Genomic DNA, 13,106 nt, shown 5'->3' on the forward strand with positions numbered 1-13,106 from the left:
TATGTGTTGCTGCAGTCAGATTCAAACTATGCAAATGTTTTCCATGAAATGCTAAAATGTCTCAGTTCCAACATCTGATATGTTATTATATATTTGCAGTTTAATGAGCTGCTCTGCAGAAGTTTTTACTGGTCCTTGTTTAGATTAATGTTGTCAGGTTGAACTTGTAGAAATATAATCAATATCACAGCAGATGCTGATTTGATGCTGAATAAAGAAGAATCAAACTGAATGCCAGTACTGGATATTTTGGGCTTTTATAGGAAAAAATGCTAGATATTTTTGTGGACCACTGTAGGTATTTTTACTATTTGTCATGAGATTATGTTGCCAGAGCACAGAGACTAATCTGGCTGCTCATTCTGACTGAGAAAGGAGAGCAGATTTCAGTAAGTCCTGAGGGAAATCTAAAGCCTGTGAACTCCCTCAGGACACTGATAAAAAAACAAAACAAAACAGAGTATACAGTCTGTAGCTTCAGTTATGTAAAACAAGTCCAGTTGGACTCAGGTTCATAACCGACATATTTCTCAAAGGTAAGAGAAACCTCTGCTTAGAAACTTCCTGTTCACAGGACTCTAGGAAGATATTGACTTTAATATTTCAATAAAAGTAACTGTAATTTCTAATGAATCTGTGTGAGTTTTCACAGTAATACATCTGACTTCAGTTTGTATGATGACATGAGTCAGCTCTTATGGTCAGTATTACTACACACATGAGGAAATGTACATTTATGTACACCTAAAGTAACTTCTAGATTTTTAAATTCCAGATACCTGGGAATAAATACTGTTCTACTGGAATATGTAAAAGTATAAAAATACATAAAGTACATCTATACTGCTAAAAAAAATAAAGGAAACACTAAAGTAATATTTTATAGATCTGAATGACTGAAATATTTTTTATTAAATACTTTGTTCTTCCCATAGTTGAATGTGCTGGTAAAAATCAAATGTATCAACCCATGGAGGTCTGGATTTGGAGTTCTACTCAAAGTGGAAAGACACACTACAGGCTGATCCAACTTTGATATAATGTCCTTTAAAACAAGTCAAAATGAGGCTCAGTAGTGTGTGTAGCATCTGCGTGCCTGTATGACCTCCCTACAATGCCTGGGCATGCTCCTGATGAGGCGGCGGATGTTCTCCTGAGGGATCTCCTCCCAGACCTGGACTAAAGCATCCGCCAACTCCTGGACAGTCTGTGGTGCAACTTGACGTTGGTGAATGGAGCGAGACATGATGTCCCAGATGTGCTCAGTTGGATTCAGGTCCGGGGAACGGGCGGGCCAGTCCATAACATCAACGCCTTCGTGTTGCAGGAACTGCTGACACACTCCAGCCACATGAAGTCTACCATTGTCTTGTATTAGGAGGAACCCAGGGCCAACCGCACCAGCATATGGTCCCACAAGGGGTCTGAGGATCTCATCTCAGTACCTAATGGCAGTCAGGCTACCTCTGACGACCACATGGAGGGCTGTGTGGCCCTCCAAAGAAATGCCACCCCACACCATTACTGACCCACTGCCAAACCAGTCATGCTGGAGGATGTTGCAGGCAGCAGAACGTTCTCCACGGCGTCTCCAGACTCTGTCACGTCTGTCACATGTGCTGAGTGTGAACCTGCTTTCATCTGTGAAGAGCACAGGGCGCCAGTGGCGAATGTCAATCTTGATGTTCTCTGGCAAATGCCAAACGTCCTGCATGGTGTTGGGCTGTAAACACAACCCCCACCTGTGGACGTCGGGCCCTCACACCACCTCATGGAGTCTGTTTCTGAATGTTTGAGCAGACACATGCACATTTGTGACCTGCTGGAGCTCATTTAGCAGGGCTCTGGCAGTGCTCCTCCTGTTCCTCCTTGCACAAAGAAGAAGGTAGCGGTCCTGCTGCTGGGTTGTTTCTCCTCCTACAGGCACGCAGAGGGAACACACACTGCTGAGCCTCATTTGGACTTGTTGAAAGGATATTACAGTAAAGTTGGATCATCCTGTTGTGTGTTTCTCCACTTTAATTTTTGAAAAAGAACAATCTGCCACTGAAATAAGCTGAAATTCACAAAAGTAATGATAAATAAAAGTCTTGTGAAATTCATGACAAAATTTCACTCAGACTTCTGCACCTTTTTTTTCCTACTGTTCATCAGAAAAGTGCTCTAACTTGACCAGCACTGATTTGTTTGTTTTGATCTTTTTCTTAAACTCAATTAAAAGACACAAATTTGAAGATGACACACACCTTTTTTTTTTTTTTTTTTTTAAATCTTTTTATTCATACCCATCTTTTAAAGGCAATAATATCTGATGGGAAGCCAGGGTTGGATCAGCCAGTGAGCATCTCCTGCTCCTACTGACTGCAGCACATCGCTGGAACTTCTGCTGCTGTGAGAGCTTCGGACAGAGGAAGGGCCCGTAACAAGACCCGTGGCTCATTGAGAAGAAGTAAATTCTGTATGTGCTTTCACACCAGTCTGCAAATCTTTCAAATAACACCTGAAATTGTCCCTCTGTGTATTTTATTATAAACTGTTTAGTTAGGCAAACCCCACAAATTCTCCATTGCTTTGCCTTTTCTCTCCACGCCACTGTCTCATCAGCCGCTGCCTTCATGTGAACGCTGCCATGTCATGGCCTTGACATGGCAGCGTATGGGCAGACAGAAGCACACACCTGATTTGCTGGTTCCTCCACCTTATCATCTATATTAATGAAAACCAACATCTTTTTAATGTTTAGATGGAAAAGCAACCATAGGGATGTAAAGTTTGCATTTCACACTTTCTAAAAGTTAGGTTGGATACAAAACCTTTCTTTTGTAAAGAGAATTTACATAAGTATGCACACCGCTGCCTTTTGTGAGGATGAATTTGTGTAATCCTGTGAGGTGGGAGTTAGAAAGAGGCTTTGAACTACATGGACAAATTGGGGCACACAGCGAATTCGATCTAACTGGACCATGTCAGTGGCATGTTTACTCAATATGCTCTCTGCTCAGGAGGCTTGAGCCATGATGGTGGAGAAGAGGCCACATTCATCATTTAAATGGTCAACTTTGACACAGAGGTGTCCACAGATGATGATGCTGTCAGTAACAAAGAAAAGAGCAGAGGTCGTCCTCAAAAACAGCAGAAAACAAAACAATAAAATCCCCTTTGAATCCAATAAGTTGAGCATCTTCTGCATTAGAGGGGAGAGCTGACACAGGTGTGCATTCGGCATACAGTGGAGGCTACTGGCGGTCTAGATACTGCATGTAACCTTTGCAACCTCACAGCTCCCACTGAACAAGCAGCAGTCTAGTACAGAGGAGTGGCGGTGTGTTATTTCATTTACCATTTTCTGTTAGAAATGTGACAAAATCAAATCCATTAATTATACTGGAATCATGCCATATTTGATATTGGAAGTGGTTAATAAAATGTCTTATTGTAAATTTTTTATTCTTTTCGTTTTAAAGGAACAGGTAAATTAAAATTTCTGGTCCCATTTGGTACAAAATGTAAATTTACCTGAGGGAATTACCGGAAACATTGGGAATGCTTTGATTATTAAGCTTTTTTCAGTTGCTGAGAAACAGCGGACTGGAACACAATGGTATGGCTAGGTCTTATTACACAAACAGTAAGCAGCCACAGTAGACCAGAACTAGTCGGTGCTCTATGTGCATAGAACCTAAACTGAGACACAACCACTGCTAGACCCCCTTCACAATTGAAATGATCTTTCAGGGAGAATTTTGGCTTCGCAGTAAAGTAGGTTAATGGGGAAAGACGACTAAATAAGAATGTAAAAGAAATAAATAATATATAAAACTAAAATGAAATGGATGAGTAGTTTATAAATACATCATTCAATGTGAATCTGAGACAAAATCAGGTGTTTATTTTTCTGCATGTGGGTCGTATTGTTTTCCAAAATGATCATTTAACATAAACATGTTGATATATATTTGTACTTTGTACTAAAAAAAAGAAAACAGAGTCTAGAGTCTATTATGCTGCTACGACCCACTGGAGATCAGACTGAATGTGGGACCTGAACTAAAATGAACTTGACACCCCTGTACTAAGCCCTTCTATCCAGTCAAACATCTGAATGCTTCTACAGTCCTAAAAGGGAACAGTTTCAACCTTTAGATAAACAAAGGAAAAGTCACAATACCAGACCATCATGACTTAAAAACATTTTCTTTTGTGTGTTTTCTCTGAAAATAGGTCCAAATGGGATTGAGTATCCAGAGGGAGAAGAGAAAGAAGAAGGTCCTTACGTTTCTGGTGGGATTTTCATCTGAGTATCGGCTGTAATCCACAAACAGAAAAATCCCCAAATCCTCAGGAGATTCCTGGTTCCAGGTGTCCTGCCCCCCATCCTGCTTTCTTCCAGATACACAGCTCGCACTCCCAGATTCAGAAGGCAGTTTTACAAAAAGAGAGCAGCTTTGGAAGTTTAAGATGTTAAAGAGTTTGTAGTAAACGGTTTCCTCATTTTTGCTACAGATGAACTACAACAGTGTTTGCAGTGATGCACTTTGGACCCTGAGTGCTTTGTGTCTCATGTCTAGATAAACCTGTCCTGGCATCTTCTCTCTGGTACCTGGTTTAACCTCCCGTCCTCCTCAGGGAAACAATCCTTGAAGATTTTAGAGCCATCCAAGCCTTAAAGTGACTGAGGAAAAAGTCACATGTGTTTGTGCAGGAAGAGGATGCTGTCATGTTTGAAATCCATCCCACAGCCTCCAGGAATCACAGCCGGAACAGTTTTCCTGCCTCCACCTGCTGCTGCTCCTAAAACCAGTTCTGATGGGTCTGCTCCACTTCTCCAGTTTACAGATATTCAGGAAGTCATAAAGGCATCAGTCTGCGGCAGATTTCGTCTCCACTGTCACCCAATTTGCAACATAATCCACTTGGATTAAAAACTCTGTTTCACATGGAGGAGACAGGGAGAGAGAGAGGGGGAAGAGAGAGACATGGGAGGAGGGATTGGCACAGGGGATTGGATGAAGGCTCTGTTTTATCTAAGAGGATTAGAGCAATTTCTGGAGACAGACTTCCTAGCGACCAATCAGATCTGTCGGAGGGCGGGGAAAAAAACTAAAAGAGAGGAAGAGGCGCTAACATGATGCCCTGACACACACTTGCACCATGAGCTGATTACTTCGAGTAATAACTGAAACAGAGAAACAATGCACGGTGATACACTTCACCAACCCCTCCGACAGCTCACTTCTAAGTTTGGTTCCTCAGGAAGAGGAGAACATACTACCAACCAAACTAAACTTCATTCAATCTTCAGTCTTTATATCTGAACACAGTGAAAAATTTCATTATCCTCATTTTTATGTCCACAAAATCAGATCATCAATTCAATTCAATTCATTTTAGTTCAGTTCAATTCAATTATTTTTTATTCAATTCACTTCAATTCAATTAATTTTAATTCATTTCACTTCAATTCAATTCAATTTAATTCAGTTCAATTTAGTTCTGTTCAATTCAATTCAATTTAATTCAATTCAATTAAACTCAATTTAGTTCAGTTCAGTGTAACTCAGTTAAATTCAATTCAATTTAATTTAATTTAATTTAATTTAATTTAATTTAATTTAATTTAATTTAATTTAATTTAAAATTTATTGACATTGTTAAGAACAATGAGATAATGTTCAATGACCTGTTCCAGGTGAAGTTACTCACCACAGTGACACATATCGTGATTCTGACACTTCTGCAGTAATCTCACATCTCACCTTGATTTAGACCAAAATTATGCATACAGAATTTGTAGTTTGAAGATATACTTAGTTTACTTTGGGCACAGCACTTCAGTTCATATGGCAAACAGAATAAAGAGGCCTAGTCTAAAAGAGATTGATAATTTTTTTGTTCTTATTTTCTATTTTACTTAAAGTCTCTGCATCCTTTGCATTCACATGACTTTGGATCAAAATTTAAAACTTAAACTTGGGAGTATTGACAGAAGAAGATGATAAAGACATTTAATAATTTCTGGCTTCTTTATATTAGTTATGTTTTAAATAGAAGATATGGCATTGTAAACAGGTAAGCTCCCTGTATGTCTCCATACAAAGTGTACACTTCTCACCGCCATTTCTAGGCTTCTGCCATTGTCCTTCTCTCATTTTAAAATGGGGGTTGTAAAACATTGTGCCTCCCTTCACATTTCCAGCCCTCAGATTTCATATGCAGACGTGCTGAGTGATCAGCTATGCAGATGTAGAGATCACATGGAACAAACTATAAATGCAGGTCTGTCGGCAGCAGTTCGGTGGTTTCACAGTTCACAGAATCCCATTAATTATTGACCAGCATCCCAAGAATAACCACAGAGTGATCAATAGATCAGAGTGTCAAAGAAGATGTGATCTTTGTCTGCTGTGACCGACCCCTGGCCTCTGCTCCGTTACTACAAGCACATTGTCTTCATCATGACTAATAATCACAGGATTCTCACATATAGCCTGCAAGAACAGGATGATTTTCATTAAGATACATCTGTTTTATTTGTTTTTAGGTTTTATTTGTCCTTTATTTAATAACTTTAAACTTCACTGACTTTGGAAGTTTCTTTTCCAAAAGTGACCTGGCCTAGAAGGCAGCACAACAGCAAATGTATCATACACCACAAAACAGACATCAACACTCACTCAAATATACAACACACACACACACACACACACACACACACACACACACACACACACACACACACACACACACACAGGCCTGTAAATAGTACAAAATAAAGACAGGATAAAATCCACAGGGAAGTGTTTTGCTTGACTTACTATCATGGTGGACACTAGATGGCATCGTTTTCCTTTTTTTTTTTTTTAAATTGTTTTATTTGTTTTTATTTGTTCTATTTTTTTATTTGATGGAAATGTTGTTCAACACACTGACTCAGATTCTATTTAACATGAAAGAAAAAATGGTTTTTTTTTTTTTTTACCAGTAGAGTGAGGACCAGACACAAAAATAATTTTTTTTACTCATATTATTTAGATATACTTGGGTTGCATTATTCTGTTTAATTCTGCATTCTTTACCCAACCGTCATATTAATGCAATGTTATAAGTACTTAGAATATCATTAGTGGTGAAAAAAAACGCATTAGATTGAACAATTGACGTATATTTTCAAAATCTGAAATATCTCAAATTCTTGTAAACATTGACAGTAAGCATGTTTTTTTAATGACTGAAACAAATCAAGTTTCTTGTTTACTAAGATGGCAAATAGTACTTATCAGATATATTAAAAATTTATCAAAGTAAGGAAAATTTTATTTCAATTTTCCCACAGAATAGAAAAAGGTGATTTTGTTATGTATTATGGCTTTAAAAAAAAAAAATCCTACAATTGTTAAAGTTAGTGTGTTAAGTTTGGTCAAAATTTATATTTCCATGAATTTTAGAAAAACTTTGAAGATTCAATAAAACACATAACTCGGTAAAACATTTTTAACTTATTGTCAAGCATTGTTGGAAACCCTCTAATATTATTTATGTCATATCAGAAACCTTCTTGGTCAGCGGAGATTATTTTTTAGAGTTTCTGGAGAACCCTTTAAGTGTTAAGATTTATTTAAAGAATTTGTGCATTTACACATATGCACTTTCTGATCCACAATACATGGTGGAAAGCTAGCTTTATAAGGAACTTTGATCTCCATCGTCACAAATGGAAGATGAGAAAATGATAAGTGAGATTAAAACTGCAATCATCTTAATCACTTTTGATTTTTGACAATTACTGGCTGCTTTCAGGGAAGTCCTGTCAAAAGTTTGTTTAAAGAAAAAATTTAAAACATTAAAGAGCCCAGAAAAGACAGAAAGAAAGAATCACTAAACCAGTGTCATAAGCTGCAGCTGTAGGTATACATAACTAGTTGCCTCCATGCTCATAGAAGGAAAAATGGAGTGAAGACACAAAGAGATGGAAAGGAAACCTGCAGATCTTATGCCTACTGAATCTATTCAGTTACTGAGTATATATATAATTTTTTTGGTTCCTTCCTCCGCCAAAAACATATTAGCATTTTATGCTACAGTGTGATCACTAGAGTGTACATATAATATTGCTTTAGTATATAAAATATTAAAAAATAGAACCTAAAATGTTACTCCGTCAGAGGACTTTCTGGGTCTTTAATAACTGTTTGGCCCATCAAATTAGAGCACCATTGTGTAATGAGGAGGGACCAAACCAACAATAATGGGGGATGTCTGCCCCATAACTCACAGGAAACTCGCAGACAAGGGACATAGACAGAAGAACAATTCAGAAGCCTGTCAATGGACAATGTGCTCTCAAGCTTTTGATGTTTAAAACTTCAGCACAAGGAATCATCTGCCAAATCACATCACTCCTCAACTGAGCCATAAGCAAAGAGGAAGGTATGTAAATGTCTGAAAATAACTACTCGTCCTTCAAAAAAGTTTTAACATGCAAAATCATTTGGACAGAATCTGAGCTGTAACAGTGGGTGCTGATCGTTTCATCAATAAGTGAAATTTATTTAATTTATTTCATAATTCCAAAGATATATTTTCTGGAGTTTAGTAAGAAATGTTTTGTCACAGAAACCAAACATCTGGTAATGACTAACTAGTAAATGATAATTTGCTGAATTCTGCATATTAACTCTGTGGTATTTATACAAGAAACAACAAGAAAAAAAAAAAAAACAACTTTAAAAATGCTGATTTTTTTCAGTAATGTGTTTCATTAACCATAACTGCCCACCTGAGGCAACAATAATGTGATTAACTTTTGGCAGCACTTATCCATTCAAAAGTTAATTTTAAAGTATTTATTTTGCATGGCTTTAGAGAGGTTTTGAATGAGAATCTTACAAGCTGATAGATGAATATGTTTGGATTATTTCTCCTTATGTTTACTTGTTTTGCTTCATTAATTACAGTAAGATAGTATGGAGCGTCCACTTTAAAGCTTTCTCCTTGGATATTGCTAATATGGGTACAGATGTGAATTGGTAAGAAACCGACAACAGGTGTTGCTGCATGAAGGGAGCAAACAAGTTTTTGACCGCTATCGCTGTCCCAATTGTTATCACTACCATTGCTTGTACTGCTTGCTTGTTATGGAACCTAGGATGAAGATGAACCTGTACCGTGGCTTATTGCCAAAAAACTGAAGACTTGCTGGGATTATGAGTATTAAATTTTCCTTAAAGTATGATGATGAAGTTTGAGCACTTTATTACAAATAAGGTAGATACAGAAACTCAGGGGTGTCCAAGTCCAGTCCTGGAGATCTACCATCCTGCACAGCTGAGTCAAATAGCTGAATTCCTCTTCTGCATGTCATTCAGCTCTACAGAGGTCTGCTAACAGCTGCTTATTTGATTCAGGTGTGTTGGAGAAGGGTTGCACCTAAAAACAGCAGGATGGTAGATCTCAAGGACCGGACTTGGGCACCCCTGCAGTAACTCCTAGAAGCGTTGCTTTACTCATTACTCACTATATTAGCTGTTTTACAAGCCTCTGACCTTCAAAGTTGTTCGAAGGAAATGAAAAAGGCAGCAGCAATTCCTTCAGCTTCAGCAATGGAATATAAATTTGCAGTCTTTTTGAAAAAGAAAAAAAGGCAAATGAGGATTAGTTAATGCCAACTTAGAAACTACCTCCAGGAGTAACACTGCCTCATTTTTCAGTTTCACAAAATGAGCAAAGTTAATTTGAAGTGCAGCATCCGCATCAACAGTAGGATGTTGGTTGAAGTTCACAACATCCACAACTGTCATCATCCAATGCTCCATTGGTAAAGTCAACAAACAGACAACATTTGCACAATCTTGTAAAGCAAAATGACATTAAAGATGCAGATGCCGATAAAAGCCCCCCTTTGTTGGCCTATTTTTTCCCTGGTGACATCACTGCAACAGTGCAGCCACACATTAGATCAGTTCCCTTAGGCTCTAAGATGAGTCACTTCCTTTCCCCAGGGGGTCTGGCTTTGCAATCCAATCCACTCCTTTTTTTAAATTTTTTTTTAATCTTATTATTGTACATGTAAATATGTTCAGGATGTTGATGACATACATGAGAAATTTGGTGCAGATATTATGTTTTAATTGGGAGTAATATTAATTTTATTTACATGGCGAAATGTCAAATTCCAGGGCCCTGCCCCCACCAAATGCCAGGGGTGTTGAAATCAATCATTTCTACATTCTTGGCCGGTTCTGCCTCAATGCAGCAACAAAGCATAATTGAATAAAAGCAAAGTACATATTCTGTTGATGCCCAGATACAACAGTGGCATTTAAGTATAGATACTCATTTTAATTATTACATTTTTGCATCAATTAGTATTTGAGTAACGATTTTTTTTACAGTCCTTGCAGGCAAATATTTTCTGTCCATAAAGGAGTACATGAAAACAATCTTCTTGACTTTCAGATTCTGCCTGAACTGATTATGGAAAGCCTGAAGGGACAAAATGCACAAAAGGAAATCTCGCCAGAGGGCTGTTTAACCATTTTTGATAACAGAAATTCACAGCATAGTAAAGATGTTTCTTGATTCAATAATGCAGTTGAAACTAGCATCAGCATTTACATGTTTGCAATGTTTGTAAGAAGGTTGCTGGTTCGATCCTCGGCTGGGGCGAGGTTTGGACAGTGGCCTTTCTGTGTAGAGTTTGCATGTTTTCCCTGTGTATGTGTGGGTTCTCTCCGGGTACTCCATCTTCCTCTGTCCAAAGACATGCATGTTAGGTTAACTGGTTACTCTAAATAGCCCCTAGGAGTGTGAGTGTGAGTGGTTGTTTGTCTCTGTGTGGCCCTGCTATGGACTGGCGAGCTGTCCAGGGTGTACCCTGAATTTCGCCGTAAGACTGCTGCAATGTTTGTCAATATCAGGACAATATGATTTCCAAAATAATCATAAACAGAGTTCATAAAGATCTGACAGCTTGTATTCGTTCATTGATGGAGAAAGTAGCAATGTGCAGGATGCAACACATAGTGATTCATCATAATGCATTGTCACATATCTGATTCTCCGTGGCTTTGGAAGTGGTATTAATGTGCTTAAAAGGTGAGGTGCTAAAAAGCACCACTCTGTTGTTTGCATTTAATTTACGCACCACTAGATGGGAGTAATTGTAACATACTGGGACTTCAGGCTATTTACTCAGCTTCTGTTGACAAGAGATGTCAGCCTCCATGTACTGAGGGTACAGAGGGCAGGGTATTTCAGCAAAATACGTGCCTCAAGATGTCTTTAATATACTCTTAAAATACACCTCTTCATTGTGCAGCCAATGGGAATCCGCCAAGACCAACACTGACCAGAGGGTCCGTCATCTTCTAGATGCCAGTCTTCCTCATTTCCTTGCAAACTGATGGCACTAACTGACATGTTTTCCAGGAGTGTCATTGCATAGATGTTTATCAGGCTTATTTTTTCTGGAATAAATGTGTCCTGTAGAATAATGTACATTCTGGTCTTTTCTTTAATAAGCCCTGTCAAATGAAATAGTATGGATTAATTAATCAAAATAATAACCCCTTTTATAGGGTGCTGAATACATACTGTCCTGTTACCTCCTCCTATTTTCACTAGATAACCGGTGGGTTTCCTGAAATAGCATGATATCAGAATGTATTTCATCCTAGTCATTACCTGTTTGACTTTGTTTGGTTTTTGTAATCCTCTGCAGTTCCAAAAAGACATTTTAATCCCTGATCCATCAGATAAGCGAATAACATTAAATGGGCTTTGCAGTGCATTCAAATGACTTAAAGGCAGAGAAACTATAGAAACCAGGATGTTAAAAACAACATCCATTATAGTAAACACTGAACAATAAAAATCTATTAACTTAAAATTTTTTTGCCCACCTCCTTTTGTCTAGTGGTAACTATTGGACAGCTGAAGGTTTTCCACACAGAGGAGAAGATCAACCAACCCTATACATCAGAAACTCAATATTAAACACATTCAGGAAATCAAGCTGTTCATATTGGTTGTGGGCCACTGGGCCAACTATTTATCCTATTTTTTTTTATTTATTTATTTATTTTTTATTATTATTTCTTAAATTAACTTCCTACTAAAAGAGCTGAAAAGTTATGTTAGTTTTATTTTTCAAAGCTTGATAATAACTTTTTGGTGATGAATTTATCCAGTGTTTGTGTACATGGTAAAAGGTTCCAGTTATGCTATTAAAGATGGTTTAGGAAATATTATTGAATTCCAATTTAGCTAATGCAATGCATTAAAATATGTGCATGAGCCATTGTGCAATTAATATAGTTTACTGGCCCCCAGCTTCTTTTCATTTTCCAAATTTGGCCCTTGGCCATATCAGGTGGAGTATTCCACTCCCACAGACGTGCCACTGGCACGGTGAAACATGTTGAGGGTTGGTGCACAATGGCAATTTCATTTCTTATCATCTGGATTCAATCAGTTGATTGGAGCTGCTTTTCACTGTGGCATTGTGTCTGCCTGAGACCCAACATTAGGCTGAATATCCTGTGTCAGTTTGGAGTCAGACTTTGTATTTGGGGAGTCTCTCATGTGGTCTGGGAGGAAGGCTCCTTGGTTTCAGTGGTTTAGAAGACAGCCCGAGTGGCTTCACTGCACTCAGTCTTGGATTAGAATCAAAACCATCTGGCTGGGAGGAATTATGAAATTTGTGTGAGGCATTATTTGAAGACATGTCTTCAGGAGCTTAGTGGGACATGAGAAAAAAAACACACGTGCAGCATTTATTAAGCAATAATACAGTTTCTCTGCGCTTTATAGGAAATGTTTAATAAGTTCACGAGTGACTGCCACTCTGAATCCTTCTTCATTACCTACATGCTCTTGCAGTTAACAACATAATTTTGGATCCATATCCAAAGTTATGTTCTCAGCATCTACTACACAGTGTTTTCCTCATGTGGATGACATTTTTAAATAATTATAGACTCCTCAGCCCGCTAGCTGTTTCTTACTCCTCTGTTCTGGTAACAATCCCACAAGAAAAAAAAAGAATGACTGAAGATTTTTCATGGCACATTTAGGGGAAACCTCATTGCAATATTTCTCAGGAATCA

The 13,106-nt window shown here is 38.0% G+C and overlaps 1 protein-coding gene across 1 annotated transcript in view; it reads right to left on the bottom strand.

The window, feature by feature from the left end:
• The window catches only part of LOC306768225 (voltage-dependent calcium channel subunit alpha-2/delta-4-like), a gene marked incomplete at both ends in the record, with an annotated part of 83,448 nt that extends 79,073 nt beyond the window's left edge, over positions 1-4,375 (bottom strand). The window contains one exon of the mRNA XM_079256491.1: positions 4,275-4,375. Coding sequence (XP_079112617.1) covers positions 4,275-4,375 — 101 coding nt within the window. The remainder of the gene's footprint in view (positions 1-4,274) is intronic.
• Positions 4,376-13,106: the final 8,731 nt, after the last annotated feature.

The sequence above is a fragment of the Telmatherina bonti genome (genome assembly GCF_933228915.1).
Source record: "Telmatherina bonti genome assembly, chromosome: 2".
NCBI classification, from domain to species: Eukaryota; Metazoa; Chordata; class Actinopteri; order Atheriniformes; family Telmatherinidae; genus Telmatherina; species Telmatherina bonti.